The sequence below is a fragment of the Micrasema longulum genome, unplaced genomic scaffold (genome assembly GCF_059751315.1).
Source record: "Micrasema longulum isolate JH-2025_06_02 unplaced genomic scaffold, ASM5975131v1 h1tg000429l, whole genome shotgun sequence".
In the NCBI taxonomy this organism is placed as follows: domain Eukaryota; kingdom Metazoa; phylum Arthropoda; class Insecta; order Trichoptera; family Brachycentridae; genus Micrasema; species Micrasema longulum.
Genome location: NW_028277629.1, coordinates 692,868 through 710,742, shown reverse-complemented (window position 1 = coordinate 710,742; position 17,875 = coordinate 692,868). Strand labels below are relative to the sequence as shown.

General features: G+C 34.5%; 1 protein-coding gene across 2 annotated transcripts in view; it reads left to right on the top strand.

The window, feature by feature from the left end:
* Nucleotides 1-11,546, top strand: part of Crtc (CREB-regulated transcription coactivator) — a 91,273-nt gene extending 79,727 nt beyond the window's left edge. The window contains exons 10-12 of one of the 2 annotated variants that reach the window (XM_088226400.1): nucleotides 8,416-8,484; nucleotides 9,253-9,379; nucleotides 10,857-11,546. In XM_088226400.1, the coding sequence (XP_088082526.1) occupies nucleotides 8,416-8,484; nucleotides 9,253-9,379; nucleotides 10,857-11,095 (435 nt within the window). In that variant the 3' untranslated portion in view covers nucleotides 11,096-11,546. The remainder of the gene's footprint in view (nucleotides 1-8,415; nucleotides 8,485-9,252; nucleotides 9,380-10,856) is intronic. The other variant, XM_088226401.1, reaches the window with a different exon arrangement.
* The last annotated feature ends 6,329 nt before the right edge of the window (nucleotides 11,547-17,875 follow it).

The following is a 17,875-nucleotide window of genomic DNA, read 5'->3' as shown; positions in this document are numbered from 1 at the left end:
GACATGCGTGATTCCAAGAATTCTTATGCAATGTGATTTAATGTCAAAAATTTGTTTATTTTGTTCCAAATCCGAATGTTCTGTTTTTATAAATCTTCCATCTTGATGTTAGGTAGGTACCATAAGGATGGGTCAAGGAAGGAATGGGAAAGAAAGGTAATCTGCCAGGAATAATAATGATAAATGTTGTTTTATACTTCATCAGTCATTATCGTGATGGGTGCTACAATGCGGTGTTTGTTTTTTTAAAAATATATATTTTTTATATCTATAATGTTAGCAAATAGTGCCCACAAATCACATAGAAATCACAAGATGACTGATAATGGATGCTGCGATGTATAGTCAGCCAACAGTGCGAACAACACACGTTACAATAACCTAGAAAAACTAAATTTACAATATGCGTTTTGCAGCGTGAGAAAAAAACAAGCAAATTATTTTTTATTATCATCGGGAATAAGGCTTAAATATCTTAACATGTTATTTTATTGTTATCAATTTATAATCGGGTGATTGGTGCATTTGTGATATGACATTACAAGTGATTGTTAGTAGTTTTATTTAACTGAGACATAAATAACCGGGTTGTGGTCCTGTGACTAGCGTCGCGGACTCATGGATCAGAGGTTCAAACCTCACTACCACAACTTGATTCCCACTATGCACAATTTATTGAAAACGCCCCCCAAAATTATAATATTTGGGTGAATCGTAAGAACACAAATCTTTCTTTGATTTTTTTTTTTTAAATACATAATTCGATGGTAGGTACATAATTGCATATACAAATCAGGTTTTGTACATGCAATTATGTGAAAATGTTGAGGTTTTAAAGTTCACCAAAAGATTGTGTAATGTGAATTTAGAAATAACTTATCTTAGAATAATGGGTGGTTTTCATAGTTCTGATTCATCGTATCATTCATAATAAATTGATTATCATATTCAACAATGTTTGATTATGTCCAAATGCTTGCAGACTGGCTGGATTTCCTCCCTAGGGAGTTGTTCGTATTTAAATTTATTTCAACAGAGAGGGAAAAAGTTTTCGAGAAGGGAATATGGAAGTCTAGGCATTTACAGGGCTTATGACCTGTCATTGGCTGGTTTAAGTGGCCACTTTACACACTGTGTAACATTCACCATTCTGCCCATGTTTGAACATCCACATTTCCTCAATAATAAATTTAAATACGAACAACTCCCTAGGGAGGAAATCCAGCCAGTCTGCAAGCATTTGGACATAATCAAACATTGTTGAATTACTACCTGGTAAAAGAAGAAGTATATAAAAATTGGTAAATTGTTTCCAGGCGTTGCCTAGTAGGTGATTTGGTTCAGCCGGATGAATCTCACCCACGTGATAAAGGTTTCAGCTCTTTTACTTCACAAAAGTCAACAGATGGAACAGTTGAGGAAATGTGGATGTTCAAACATGGGCAGAATGGTGAATGTTACACAGTGTGTAAAGTGGCCACTTAAACCAGCCAATGACAGGTCATAAGCCCTGTAAATGCCTAGACTTCCATATTCCCTTCTCGAAAACTTTTTCCCTCTCTGTTGAAATAAATTTAAATTTGATTATCATATTATTTGAATGTATTTAGTACGTAACGATAATTGAAACGAAGAATTATCACTGAAAAGCTAGAACTAATTTGCTAGAATAAAATATAACTGTGTACTGTGTATCATCCCGAACATCAATTTGTGTTTTCTCTTTTGTTCTGTGCTTCAATAACTATTCCACACGCTATATAGGGAGTGGTGAGTGTTCCCATACTATTGCTTGCTGTCGCCCTGATCTAACTGTAATCGGCTTCACCCAACCTCCCTCACCATTTCCCCCTGACCGACTTTCTTCCCCACTCCTCCCATCACAGTACTATTTTTCTAAGAACCATTCTACTCGAGGATTGAATTAACGAAATTTCGATTTTAGTTCTGTAAATCGACTTTTAATGACAAAATTTTGGGCAGTTTATAAAAGTATAAATAATAATACATGTACTTCACGGTCGCACAAACATCGTGGCACCGAACGGACGTAGAAAAGAAAAATTGTACTGTAACCGGCATTACCCACCCAACCTTACCTGACAGGTGTTGTGGCCGTATTCGGACGATGTGCTTTCCGCTTTCATAACTCATTCCTAGAAAATACTCGTATCCATAGACTAGATAACTTCTCTCACGGTCATGTATGTGTCCAAGATCACACATCATATTCACATATAAAGCAACACTTATGGGATAACAGTGCACAGATCATGACATTCACGGTGTTTTTCATTCCTTAAAAAAATATATAGAAAACATGCACGTGAGATACAATTTTTAGTCAAATTAACTACACTAAAGTTCTCTTCCACACTGTAAACTTTTCAATCGTATTTTTAAACAATGCAATGTAATTTTGTTAAAATTATCAAGAGCTTATGGAAGAATGATGAACTATTTTGATGTGGTTTAACAGACAACACTTAATCAATCCAATCATTCACTTTTATAGCGAGAAACTAAATTACTGCCATTCCGTTCGATTGCTTGCAATTATAAAAGATTGCGAATAGTCTACAGTAATAATGAAGGTTTTTATGGATTTGCATGAGTGGCCACTTAATTCAATCTATTGCAGTTTCAGGCCTCGCAGCATAAACGGATTCCCATCAGGGGTGCTATTCTGAACCACTCTCGTAGCACGAGAAAACAGTTTTTCTCGTGTATTTACATACAAAATGAAAAAAATAATGCGGCCGCAAGAGCGTTCGGAATACCAGCCCAGAAGTGCGAAGTGATGTTTTAAAAATAACTTAAAATCCACTCGTTCTCTAAATTATTCCGATACAATCTTACCATTTTAAAAAAAATATTGTTTTTTAAATAGTTCTATGATAATAATCTTACAGTATTTACAACAATATATGTAGTATATTTACACACTTATTCTAACACAACAATTATTGTCCTAACTTATAATATTTACACTGTTGTTTTATTTATACACTTGTATTAATTAATATATATTCACTACTTATTTTAAATTTTACCTAGTTTTTTTTTTCGTATAAACTGTTTTCATTTCATTAAAAAATATATTCACACTTATTTTTTTTTTTTCGTCATTCTTGAAAACAACTTTATTTCTTTACACATAAGGCGGTTCTGGAACATTGCTTTTGATTTCTTTTCCAGTGTTTTTTCTTCTACGATAAAATAAATAAATCTGCTTTAAAATCAAATTGAAGATTACGTAAAAAACAGATTTAGTTTTTTCAATCCCTGTCACCATTCCTGCTGATTCTAATATAGTATAAAATGACTTCCTGAATCCGAATATAACCCCCGTTTTCAGGTGACCCCTCCTATATTTATGCCTGATATTTTTATCACTTTTCAATAATCATTTTATGGCCATGAATTTGATTCAGGGGGTGAAAAGGATTATTTTAGTTATAAAGAAAAATAGAGGTGAGGTTGTTGATGATGGGGGGGGGGAGGAATCCACCGAAAACGGGGGTCATATTCAGATTCAGGAGAACATTTTAAATAAGAATCAGCAGGAATGGTGTCAGGGCCGATTTTCATGCAGAACATTATTGCCCATTCGTGCATTTGTGAATAGAGAATTTGACAAAGATATAATTTGAAGCTAGAAGTCTAGGGTCGTCTGTTGCTTATCATACTCGTAACACAAGACACCAAGTACTTTGCGTGCCGCCTGCATTTGCTACGAACTGTATACCTTCCCACTCCACTGTGACCGATTTCAGATCATGGCTTTATTTCCTTCATCCATCTGGTATTACTCACACCCATTACTTAGCTTAATCTGTTGTTCTTTCTGATGTGCAATATAATCATACGGCTGTGCGACCATCCCTTGTTGTATGTTGTTTCCTAGACTCAATCCAATAGTTAAGAGGAAATTTGGTAATGTCAGAAGTTGTATTTTTTTTAATGTTTTTTAGAAAAAAAAAACAAGCATTTAATTATAAGGTGAGACGTCTTTTAAATGTATGTAAAAATATTAAAAATTAACAATCATAACGTCTATTTGAAGTAAAAATGAAAGCCTGGATTAAAACACCACAGTATAAATACTATCCGATCCAATTTTTGAATAATTAGTTATTTACAACTTGTTAAAAATGACCCAAAATATTCTATCATCATCGTCAAACCCTTATCCACTCCCGGTGGTCCATAGGGCACTGCATTGTTGCTTCGGGTCAGTCCAGGAACAATGAAATACTTCAGTGGAAAATCTCATTTAAACATAAATATTTCATGCCAGTCTGGGACCTCGAGAATATCTGTGTCTGGGCGGATGCAGAATTCAGTTCTGTGTGTGAAATAGAACCAGAATCTTGGACAAGAGTTTTTGACAAGTGGCTGCTTTCGGACAAAAATCCTGAAAAAGATAATCGAGTGGAGAAACGTCCGTCTCGTGGTGTAGTGGTTGGTGCGTTCGTCTACCATTCTTGGAAAAATGAAATACTTTGATAAATCATCAAAAAACATATACAGTAAATTTCTAGTTATCCGGATTAATGAGTACCAGCTATTATCTGGATATGCAGAAATTCGGATAGTTCGATCAACTCTTCAATAAGGATAATATTTTGAAGGAAAATGCAAAATTTATTCTACCATCACTTTTTATCGCTTCTGAAATAATAAAGCAAATTGGAATTACATAAAAAAAATATTTGAACTTGTTCAGCAAAGTTAATTGCTTTGCTGAAGAAACTCGTTTAATTTTTATTTCCGGGTATTTGGCGACTCCGAAATTCTACTTTTTTCTTTTTACGCCCTAAAAATATTCTTTTTGCTTACTTAAATATTACATTATTTAAAAAATGCAATCAATTTCCTCACTTATTATATAATCCGAATGATAACATAGAGCCAGGGATGTATGTACACCTCAAACATTTGAAAATTTGATAACATATCGATGGTTTGTGTCCATTCCTTTATGAATTCAAATTCTCATTTGTTGCAAATTACGAATAATAATAACCCCAATCTAGAGCGATATGCATCGGACAAATTATGAAAATTTTCCTAAATACACACACACACACACATAAACTGCCGCCTCCGTTATCCGAGCTAATTCTTAGGAATGAACAACATACCTGTAATCATAATAAATATTAATATAAGATAATTGTTCCTCTGTTATGTTACATAACCTGTTAAAAAATTCAGTTTTATTTGGTAATTTTAAACCAAATACATATATTTATAGTTAATATCGTTGAAATATTAATTGATTTAATATTGGAGGTATGTTTTTTATCTCTTTGGCTGTTGACTACATATAAGATTTCACTGTGGTAATTGAAAAAAAACTTCATAGTTCAAATAAATCCGCCGTTCAAAAGTCACTCACTATACACTTGTATATTTCAACATGTAGTCGATAGTAAATTGTTCGGTTCAATCCTAACCTCTTACAGATGCAGCTGTCTGCCGATGGCATTCTGAATTACTTGTGAAAAATATGTTTGTCGGTGCAAATGGCCACAGTTGAATCTGTAGTAGTCGGCGGCGGTGGCACACGGGTACACACGCACACACACCCACACACACCCACACACCGACACACTGACAATAGCGTGTTAGCGTATCCCAATGTATGACGGTCTGTGTGTGTCCAATGCAATCTGGCTAAAGGACTGGGCACAACTGGTGCAGAGTCTCTTGGATTCCGGAGTCACTTGGACCACTCAAGTCCAGGTGAACAATCTTGTTCTTAATTCTTTAATAAATCTTCTCTTTTCTTTCTTTTGCCTACATTCTTTTTACTGTTGAAACATTTATCTTGAAGATCCTATTTTGCCAACTGCCCCAGCCAGATTATTATGTTTATTGGTTTTTGTCAGTCTGCTGTGTTCTTCCCTCATTCTCTACCCCTCTCTCGCTCTCATTGTGCATTATTCCGGTAGTATTTCCCGATACACTGTTCTCGTCGCATTTATTCCACTTTCCATTTACCGACTTGCTGTTAGCATGCGCTTTTAACATTATGACATTGCGCACTCGCAATCCTTACTTAATTTTATCCTAATATTTTTCAAATTGCCGATTTCATCAACATTTAGTTATTTATTTCAAAGAGTGACAATGTTACATGAAAAATGAATATTCCACTAATTAATATGCTGAAATGAAAATATACGCAACTTTTTTTTTTGTAACAATTGATTTTTTAAATATTTAATGAGAATGCATCTTGAAATCAATTTATCAAAGGCTCAGAATTTTTTTTCACTCGTGTTGTTGATGAAATTTCGTATTATTTTACAATCAACCATTTTAATTGGCTTAATTAATTCCCAAGATTTATATTTATTTGATTGGTTGGTGTGCTCGTCAAAACAAAAAAAATATATTTTGTATGAATATATTTCAATAATGAATGGGGGGGGGGTTAACATCAAAAAGTACTCATTCAGTGTTGTAATTTTTGTAGTTTTCTCCTTTAATTTTATTACAAACTCATCACGAGTTTTGATTGAAATGTTCCACCTCTGACCTATTTCAAAGTGGTTGAGATAAAGTTTTTCTGCCTTATTTTTCGGCGTAGACCCTCCGGACTTGTATGCACTTCTTCCAGCGACGCTCCTAACATTTCTATAGCTTCCTGGCAGAACATTCTCACCTACACACCGCCGCTCATGCTCCGGCACACGAGGCGTTAGTGTCGATGGCCGCTATTCAAGAAGCTGGGATAGAATTGGTTGAATATCCCCTATATTCACACAAACCCTCTTATTCTTATTCTTAGAAGTGAGGGTCAGTGCTATTCAAGCTCGTGACGTCACTGCGACCTGTGGAGATCTATTGTGACGGGTCCCCGTGAATAGTTCTCCCTTTTAGGCCCAGGTCTATAAAGAGCCTGGCTACTGTGTGGAAGGCGAGAGTTTAAATTATGCCAAATCTCCCCCTCCAAGCCCAGATCTACAATTAGCCTGGCTACTGTCTGGAAGGCGAGAGTTTACATTTTGCTAAATCTCCCCCTCCAAACCCAAATCTGTAAAGCATCGGGCTATCAGGTAGGGGACGAGCCCTTTAATATCCTCTGGTTTAACTAGTGGTCCCCCGAGGATGAGGCTCCTTTTATGATGTAAAGCATCACATTCACATAGAATGTGTATAGGTGTTTCCTCATCTGCACCCTCAGTGACTACTGGTTAATCTCGAAACTCAAAGAACATTTGCGTGGAAATAAGCTTTTAGACAGCTATGAGCTGTGCTGTGTAGATGACTGGTTCGAGGGGTTCTGACAAATGTTCTATCGAGAAGTTATAGAAATCTTGGAGCTTCGCTGGGAGTGCATGCAAGTCCTGGAGACTACATAAAAAAATAAAGTGCAAAATTTTTTTCTCATATCAATCAACCCTTGTTTATATCTGATATGGTTCATTTCTATCGTATCAGTGACAAAATATATATTAAAATGTACAAATTGCGTATATATTTTTTTATATGAAATAATTAATGACTTCAGCAGTAATTTTTATGAAGTCGTTTGTTATTTCTGTACTTTTCAATCTGTACATAAACAATATCTCGAGCATATAAGAAAAACTGACCAAGTACAATTTTTTGCCATTTTGAGATTTTTGTCACCAAGTTTTAGAGCTGGACGTTATCTTGTACCCGTGGCTAGTGTTGCGGACTCGCGGGCCAGAGGTCCGAGGTTCAAACCCCACTCTACCACAACTTGATTTCAATTTTCTAATAGTGAGTTATTTACAACTCGTTGAAAATGGCCACCAAAAATTTTATTATTTGGGTAAATTATAAGAACGCTAATATTTATTTTTTATCAATGAAAAACAAAAGTGCACTAAATAGCAAAACTATTAGTTGTGACTATGTAAGCATTTCAGTCTTGATTTGCCAACAAACAAAAATAATGACTCGGTCAGTTTTCCTTGTATGCTCCTATCTATCAATTTAATACTATTATTACCATCTTTGATTCCTTAATTCCAAATTGGTTTTATTATATGTACATTTTACTTTTAATAAAATTTGCATTTTAAATCTTGAATTAATATTATTTATCTAACTTAGTTTGTACTGTTTATTTATGGCATGAAATGAAACAGTAACAGTATTCATTGACACATTTTGCATGTTTTTTATTCTACGCACAAAAGTGACAGTTCCTTTAGTTAATTTATTTATGTACTGTTGGATATAATAATATTATGTATCTTTAAGAACATGCCTGAATTATTTACCTTAATTAATGATTAATTTCGCTTAATTCAGATTTTGCCTCAGCATTGTAAACTAATGTAAATAATTTGGCTTATCCTTTTCTATGTATTTAAATAGTTTTTTCTTCTTTATTTTTAGTGTTAAGTAATAAGTTGTCTTGTTTTCTAGACGGATACCCCAGCGACCACAATCAGCGTTATCAATAATGTCAATTCCAATCAATCTCACTTCATACCGGTAAGTTATATTTCTGGGATATTAAAATTTCTATATTTCATTTACGTTATCTTGACTCGAATCTCCGATATAGAAATTCAAAATGTACACTGTCAAATACAAAGCGAGGCAACGAAGGGTTAATTTATAAGTCCATCATTTTGGACTACGTAAAATTATGCGCACCGAGCAACTACTTAAAAGCTAGGCAACACGGACGGTTCGTTCTTCCTGAAAGCAGAACCAATTATTTACCATTGATGATGCCCGTGTGGAGGATAATTTAGTCTGTTGAACAGCCTACCGAGACAGGCGCATTTTCCATACTAGAATTACCAGTTTTAGACTCTTCCTCTCTAACTATGTGTCGTGATATTAATTGGTGATTTAGTTACAACAACAACAACAAACCATCACGCCGTTTCACCGTAAGGGTAGGCAGAGAGGATATAACGCCACATCACTCTAAAGATAAAGATACATAAACGGCATAAATTGTCTTTAACATATATTGAACGTAAAAATGAAAAAAAAATACATATATAAATAAATTACAAAAATGATCAAATTGCATAACTATAACAATAGTTACAAGTGGGTAAATACACGCATGTATTTATGGAGAATATTGATTTATTTAAATGCCTTGTAGAATTTTACATATTTTACGCATATAAATATAAAGACACATGTATTTTACACAAAAGTAGCAAAAAATCTCAGTCTCATTATTTTTTAAATTTAAGAAATAAGCGTTTTGTATTGATTACAAAGTATCCCTGTTTTCAGACGTTAGCGGGCTCAGAAGGGGGCGACGGCGGGGGAGGAGGCGGTGGCGTGTGGGCGGGGGGAGGGCCCTGCCTCGCGGGCGGAGCCCCCAACACCCCCACCACCATACCGGACATCATACTTACAGGTAACCACGACTGATTGAAAATGTAGTTGAGAACTGAATGAATACTTGTTGCAGTATATCTATATTGTGCTTGAACGATAGTATGGTGGGCCTTAGTATCTGGTTAATTAGTTTTGACAAGTTTTTGTTCATAAAAAATAACATAGCTCATTATTGACACAAGGCGCCATTGTATTAACTCATTTCGAGGCTTTGAAAAAGTTTTGTAATCTTTTCGGCGAATTGATCATGTCCAATCAATTGATTCCCAGTCAGTGGAGAATTCACTTCACTCTTTTCTCAATCTGATGAAGTCCATATTATGTACTTCTGGATTACCTTCTTTCAGCCGAGGATGCTAAGGCTACCAGATTACGGAGAGCTTCTTCGGACAGCTTTTCACGTTTGGCAATGAGAAATTTTTCCATGTATGTGGGCACTGCCAAGGAAACTTATTTCCTCAGATGCGGCGTGCGGTATGCGGTGGGCAACCTGTATTAACTCAGTCAAATAGTCGATTACTGTGCTATTTAGAAGTGTGATTATTGGTCCGGTCTACCCTCGCAACTATTTAAAAGCCATGCGCTGTCCATCCAAAGATTGCATGGAACCAATGCTTCCCTGAAAATTTGACCTCTGAACAATCAGTATCTATTTTTTTATTTATTTAATAAAATCAGTTGTAAGTTAACTAATCTTTTAGTAACTACAACAGATATCCACCCGAGTTGAGATGTGAAAAGGCCATGAAAAAACGAAGAAGATATTTTTTAATTAGTTTATCGTTAATGGTGGCGATCCGGATGGGTTCGATGTTCATTCATTAATTAAAGAAATTAAATGGTGGTAAGCCAACACACAACTTTTCAACTGTGTAGTCACGCGCGGACTGGATTTAAATGGACTGCGCTCAGTCGCCCAGTACTTAATTCACAAGTTCGCGCATGTTCAAATTGAGATCTCTAGTATCTTTGTGGAAGCAATTCCAACAAACCAATCCACGTTTGTTTTTCATATATTGTGAAAGTTTTATAACAAATTTGCCACTTGAATGAGTTGGCACGAATGGTATTATAATCGGCCTCCGTGATGTAGCGGTCAAGACGCTTGACCCGCACACGGAAGGTTCCCGGTGAGAACACAAAAATGAAATGTGATTTTTCTCAAGCCTGGGTGTTCTGTGATGTAATTCACCTCTGTAATTAGGCCTCCTGGCCTGTTATGGGCCAATAACAAAAAATGAAAATTAAACTACGAAACATAACGCTTTTATGCTGAAATTATGGCATAAAATTGCTTTTTAGTTTATTTCAAAGCATTTCTATCGAATTTCTGTGTTAATGGTAGGTGCAAATTTTTCCTATGCATGCACCTATAATAATGTTTAGATAATTTATATAGCGCCATTTTTGTGAAAACCGAGTGACCGCCTCCCTAATCGAAAACCTCACCGCACGCCCCTGGAGGCAACCCTTTCAATGTCACGCTGTTTGTTTAGACTTCTCCAACTCGACGGGCAGCGCAGATATAAACAAGGAGCTGACTCTGCAGCTGAACAAGGAAATGGCGGCCGGAATGGGCTACCAGTTCGATCCCCCGCTCTTCTCGGAAGACGAGGGCCTTCGGGACAGCCTGGGCACCATCGACTTCGACGGCTTCCAGATGCTCACCGACCCCGCCATGAACGTGGTTCCGGACCCCACCGCGGAAGACGTCTTCCGGCAGGATCGCTTGTAGTAAGAACTCCTCGCAGGAAGAACGTCACTCTCTGCGGGGGAGGTGGTGAGTTGCGACCGGGAGCGGGCGCAAGTCAGGGCGCCGAATATTTACCTAGTCGTATGAGTCGTACAATTCCAAAGGTTGATTAATTTTTCACTCAAATTAAGTGACGTGTTTTTCAATTATAAACTGAAAAAGTAAATTCCTCGAAGTTAGTATAAATGTTACCTTAAGTCATTGTCATCAGTGTACTGTTTAGTGTCGGAGTCTCGCTCCCGCAGAAGTTGTATACTGCGTACCAAAGTTGGCAACTTGTCGAGTCGGTTGCGGTTGCGCGTCCTGTTACCATTGATACATAATTTAGTTAGACACGGCGATGTCGTCATATATTTTATATTGTAATATTTTATATTTTTGTGTTGTGAGAATTGTCTCAAATTGTTATATTTTTTATTAAAATAGTTTTATTTAATTTTATTTGTGTTTTTCTTCTCATATTTTATTGTTTCGTTTTATTTGTGCGTTACGTTTATTCTGATTTTGTATTTTAAAAATCGAATCTTGGACTCTTTATTATATTTCGTGGATATATTTGCGTAGCCACGATCCCCAGAAATAACTAGTTGCGTAATTTTAATTCTTAGTTTAATTTCATAAGAGAGATACGCAATTTGCATTTATTCAGTTTTTGTTAAATACCAGTTGAAATTGCTTACATCTGTTCTCGTGGAATTTCCACCTTTATATGATTTAATATGTAAATGTTTTCATTACGTATAGTAAGAACTGTTTGCTGTAAAAATACATATTATAGTGTTTTATCGATGTGATTATTGTATGCACGAATATGAATTTAATTTACCATAGAGTTTATTTTTAATTTATAAATTACCAAAATTTTTATACCCCTCTATTGTGCGTAACTCTTGGCTTCTCCTGCACTAATTCAACATATCAGATCATCACTCGGTGAATATCGAAGAATCACATAATATGAACGAGAGATCCTCTGTTCTGTTTGTCCAATTTACAAGACATTGGACTGTAAAACCCATGTGCAGAAACAACTTGATTGTTCACCCGTGCACGGCGTAAAGTAAAACCCATGTAAAATGTACACCATTATTGGTATTTTCACGAAGTCTTCAAACAGAGATTCACTGTGTTAATAATCATTAGCTTTTTATTAAGTTATTGACTAATCAAATTGAGGAATTATTTTCTAGCAATTAAAAGTATCTGCGATATTATTCGGAAATCGTTTTAAATGAAACGCAAATTAGAATGTGACATAACATAAAGAACACATTTTTATATGGAGATAATCTAGTCATACGAGTATGTAATGTCATATTGTGTACAAGCACTACCATCCTACTGTTCTTTTATAATTTGTTTATATTTGTTACGATCAATTTGTTTTTTATTTTTTTATTCAAGTTGTTGCGAATCATAGACAGTTTTATTTGAAATTTTATGTTCAATATTAGAATGAGACATGAAGTGAGAAAATATTAAAATGATAACCGCGAAAACATGGTAAATTATCTTTGATTATATTTCATAGGAAATTTCGACCTAATCTTACAAAACATTTACTAATTAATTAATATTAAATAAAGCGACAGTCATAAAAAACAGTTTCATTTCATTTTCAATTAATTCCCAAAGTGAGTTTAATAAACTCACGTAAATGCAGATCCTCGGAGTATTTACATTGAGAAATGTACAAAAAATATATATCTAGAATTTTCAGTAGAAATTTTTTGTTTCATTTTACTCATTTAAAATGTCTTAACAATTTCTATAGCAAATTCTCTCGTAAAAAAAGTGATAGTTTTGGGATCTAGAACATGTTCACATCTTCAGGCAAACGTTTTTGAGGTACCGGGTTTGATTCCTGACTGGGTCAACGTGAAGTATTGGTTATATTTATGAAAACATAATGTCTTATTTTCTTAGAGTAATAGAGTCGCCCTTACGGAGAAAAACCATTCTATGATTATTGACCACAAAGTTAGCTACATATTACAGCAATACAACGGGCCGTAGGTACTCGGGTTGAGAATTGCGAGCGCTAACCGAAACCGTCCATTACTCGTTTGTTGTTGAACTAAAAACCAAACCAAACATCTGGAACACTTTTGTTCTAAGCAATAGAGCTTAAGGGCTTCTCTAGAGAACTGTTACTCTCACATTCTAGAATGGTATCTGCGAGAAAGTGTGAGATCTCATCTTACACTCGTTTAATAAATTATCAAGATGCATCATTGTGTGAGGGTTAAGAAACAGAACAATGAAAATTAACTGACCCTTTTTTTATGCACCCAAATTTGCAAATATAATGTGTTGGCTCTAATATGTTTTTTTTTTCAATTTAGTACTATGTATATTCATGTATGATAAACATTTTTGTTCTGAATTACAAAATAAAATTGGCAGCCACTGTTGATGGCTGAGACGCCTGCCTCGCACACAAAGGGTTACCGGTGATAACAAAAATTATCTATTTTTTTTCAAGTCTAGATCAGTGGTCGTCAAAAAGCCGCATGTGGCTCTTCAGCCACTCGAGTGCGGCTCACAGAGTCCATATTTCACTTTAAGCCTTGTACATAATAAGCGAGGCAAAAAAAATAAGCAACTCCTATGTAAAAAATTTAATTTTAAAAATCCAAGTTTCACTTTTCGGTTTTTTGTTAATGGTTCCTAATAAAGAACTTTTAGGAATACTGCCACTGAAAGGTCAATCATGTGGCGAGGATATTGCAAATAGTGTTAGTTAATGCACAGAGAAACCTCATATTAAACTCCATCAAATTGTTTCGATTTCAACAGATGGGCCAAAAAGTATGACCGGAGTGAGATAAGGTTTTGTTTCTATTTTGATGGCAAAAATTAATCACGAGATACTTGTTTACCATTGCATTATTCACAAAGAAGCGCTATGTGCATAGACATTACCAGAAAAAAAATCGATGTTCTGGAATTTGTGATCAAGTTGGTCAACACAAATGTAGCTAAGCTACGTATTTATCATCGCCAATTTAAAGAATAGGAAAATGTCAAGTTTTTTTTACAATTTTAAATTAACAGAGGTCCATTTTAAATATAATTCCCGCGAAAACGATTCATTGCATTGCCCCGCCCCTAACACGTCACAATTCCATTAAATTTGGAACTTTGTGACCACTTAAATTTAAATAGAACATCATCACGAATCTTGACGTCACAATTGTCAAGGCCAAACTTGTCACGTTTTTGTAGAAACATATTCAATGATTTTATTTGAAAATTTATGTATGAAAACATTATTTCACAATATTCATGTTGATTTTGGAAATACAATAAATTTTTCTTAATCCATTTCACATATTTTTATCGGTATTCGTAGTATGCGATATTTCCCTATTCTTAGTTGAAACGTAGAGAGAATACGCAGATCTTCTGCTCCTTATTGAGGTTCGTTGGATTTCAAGAGGAAACGTTTTAAAACGAAAATAAATTTGGCTCTCAAAAGAAATCTTAATTATTGTATTGCTGATCTTTGGCTCTTTTGACTAATAAGTTTGCCGACCACTGGTCTAGGTAATCCTTTCTGAACCGAGGACCCCGGTTTTGCAAAGTAATTTACCGGTCAGCTGTCTGTTTTTGTGCACGTATTGAATTTCCCTTCATGTTCCTTAAATTAATTATTCAGTTCACTGAGTTTTCAAAATAGGCTTTTAATAAGTAAACTAAATGTGCTTACAACAAGTCTGTATCGGGCTGCGGGAAATCGCAGCCCCAACGAATGACGTGTTGGAAGGAAATGTTGAAATATCGGTGATCAAGTCACGAAGTACCTTTGTGAAATAGTAAATTTATTAAAATTTTTAATTAATTTGTGATGATATTCATTCAGTTATCTGGAAAAAAACTAACAATCTTTATTACTTATCCAAAATATCCATTCGTTATAATATTTTCATTCGAGTTTTATAAATGTTAGCGATGTCTAAGACCAATGTTTTATATTTAAAATAAATATTCTACTCTGATTATATTGTCACCGAACAAGTGTCGTATTGTGACAATTTAAAAATAATTATTACAGCATTTTGTATCTCGAAACATATGAATTATTATCGATAATATGAGGAGAATATCTATAAATACTAAATGGACTGAATGAGTGCGTAAATAAATAAATATCTAACGGTGAAGTTTGAAAATGTCTCGACATTTAATGAGGAACTTCAGCCCTACGGGAAATTGGATACAAAAAATATTTTCTTACGCGGGGTAAAAATTAGAGCATTAAATTGTACCCCAAAGTTTCTTGAAAATGTACAGAAAAAATAATAAAAAATATTTTGATAAAACGCACTACTTTAAATGACGCCACTGGTTCATGTGAATCAACCTATGATCTGAGAGCTATGGAAGATTTCCGGTCTGCTGGTCGCTTCTGGACCAATGGGAAGAACTGAATGAGAATAAGCGGAAGTGAACCTCTGACGTTACACGCGGAGTTATTTCAGAAATACAAAACTTTGAAAAATCATAGCGCCGATAATACGATATATGAAAATAAAAAAAATAATTTTTTACTTAGTTTAACAGTCTATTAACAAATAAAAAAAAATTTAAAAACCACTGAACTTCATCATTACCGGGTCTTAACATAAGTTGTGTCTGTTTTTTTCCAAATGAAGAAAACAACAACATAACCGTACACTGCGCAAATATCGCGAGCAGCTTTGGCAGCTTTATTCCTCGGTTGAACGTGAACGGAAGGTGTATGCTCACTTTCGTCTACTCGACATTATGAATACGCATAAACGCGCCCTGAGCCCTCAAAAATGATGACACTTGACAAAGTTAATCTTTGACCGCTGGCCGGGTGTGACGTGAACTCGACGTTTAGAATCGAAACTGAAATCCCCGCTCGCATCATGAAAGCGTGTAAAAATCGTTAAGGTAAACATCGCGAAAAGGATTATGCAATTTTTTATCGGGAAGTAGTTTTTTACAAGCGATTAACAAAGCTTAAAATAATTCGTATTCAAATATGAGTATTATTTATTCTTAATTTAAATCTACGCCTAGCGGCACGAAACCGAAGCCTTTATTTCTAACAGGGATGCACTGGTAGAAATACGTTTTTGAAAATATAATAAATATGAGTTAATATTATTTTAGCATTCCTAACATGCAGTAAAAAAGAAAAAAATGGATAGAAATTAAACTAATTTAAAGAAATAATCTGATTGGGATCCGTAAAAAACTGATGTTGTTTCGAAACATTTAAATACAAACTTTTTTATATACCGTATCCTCTCCAGTTTTTGTAGTATCTCCAGTCTCCCCGAATGCACCCTCGTATAAACAAACAGACTCTGTAACTGCGAGTACATTTTCATGTCACTACTTTTTTGAATATTTTACTCTATGCCCTATGGGTGCGTCTATGCGTATTAAAAAGTCGATGCCTTTACCATTTTGTTTTACTCATTTTTAAATTTGGAAAAAAAACGGACACAACTTATGTTAAAACGTAATATTGAACTAACCTCATTATCTTTCAATTATGAATCATTTACTGTTTTTTCAAATACTTCCATCAAACCAGACTTCCCTTTTATACACAGATTATTTTTGTTTACACGGTGTAATTATTTTTTCATTAATTAATTTAACAATATCTTTTTTGACTTTCCGAGATACGGCTCTGGACATCTCGAGTGATGAACCAAATGTTGTACCAAATGTTCATAAACAGATCCGCCATTGTATATTGATGGTAAATAATCTTTGTTATTATTTTCTTGAAGTAATTAAAAAAAAATACAATAATTTAATTTAATTTTTTGATATCCTGGATTGATTTTCATTCTCTACCACCATAATAATCGTAGTATACTTTGTATACATAATTAGGTGACCGCTAACTTTCATCTAACTTTAATCTGTTATATGTCCTGTCGGATATACAGATCTGGTGGCTTCTAAAAAGAATTTCAAGGCTTTTAAAAAGTTTCCTAATCATTTCGGCGAATTGATCATGTCCAATCAGTGAAGAATTCACTTCCCTCTTTTCTCAATCCAATGAAGTATATATTATGTACTTCTGTATTCCTTTCTTTCAGCACAAAGGTGATAAGGCTACCAGATTACAGAGAGCTCCTTCGGGCAGCTTTTCTCGTTTGACAACGAGCAAATTTTCGGTGTATGTGGGAACCACTAAGGAGACTTATGTCCTCAGATGCGGTGTGCGGTATGTGGTGGGCAAGCTGCTAACTTTCACAAATATACATGAATTTTAAGATTTTGTTTACTCGTATCTACCGAAATCGCCGAAGCTGCCAGTTTATTTTTTTATTACTGGAACCTCTAAGTACGTCTTATTTTTTTTTGTATATGTCGGTAAAAAGTTCATTTTTAACTTTGACAGCTGTCTTCGGGTTAATTTGTTTCTTCTGGAGCTAATTCCTGTCGTCCTTATAAATGATATGTAAGGCAAGTTTTAAACATATTTCAGAAAAAAATCGATTGTATAAACATATATTGTAAGATAATTACACATTTTAAATTAATTTTGTCTGTTGATTATCAGTTTGAAACCCATTGTTTTTAAAAAATTTGCATTAAATAATTTCTTAAGTACAAAAGATAAAAAACATAAAAAATATCAAGAAATTTTAAATAATTCCTTTAGTACACACAAAATAAAAAATATTTTGTATATCCGCAGGAATTCATTCAGGTCTAAAATAGTCTGGATAGTGACGATTTACGTTGTTCATAAAAAAGTATAAA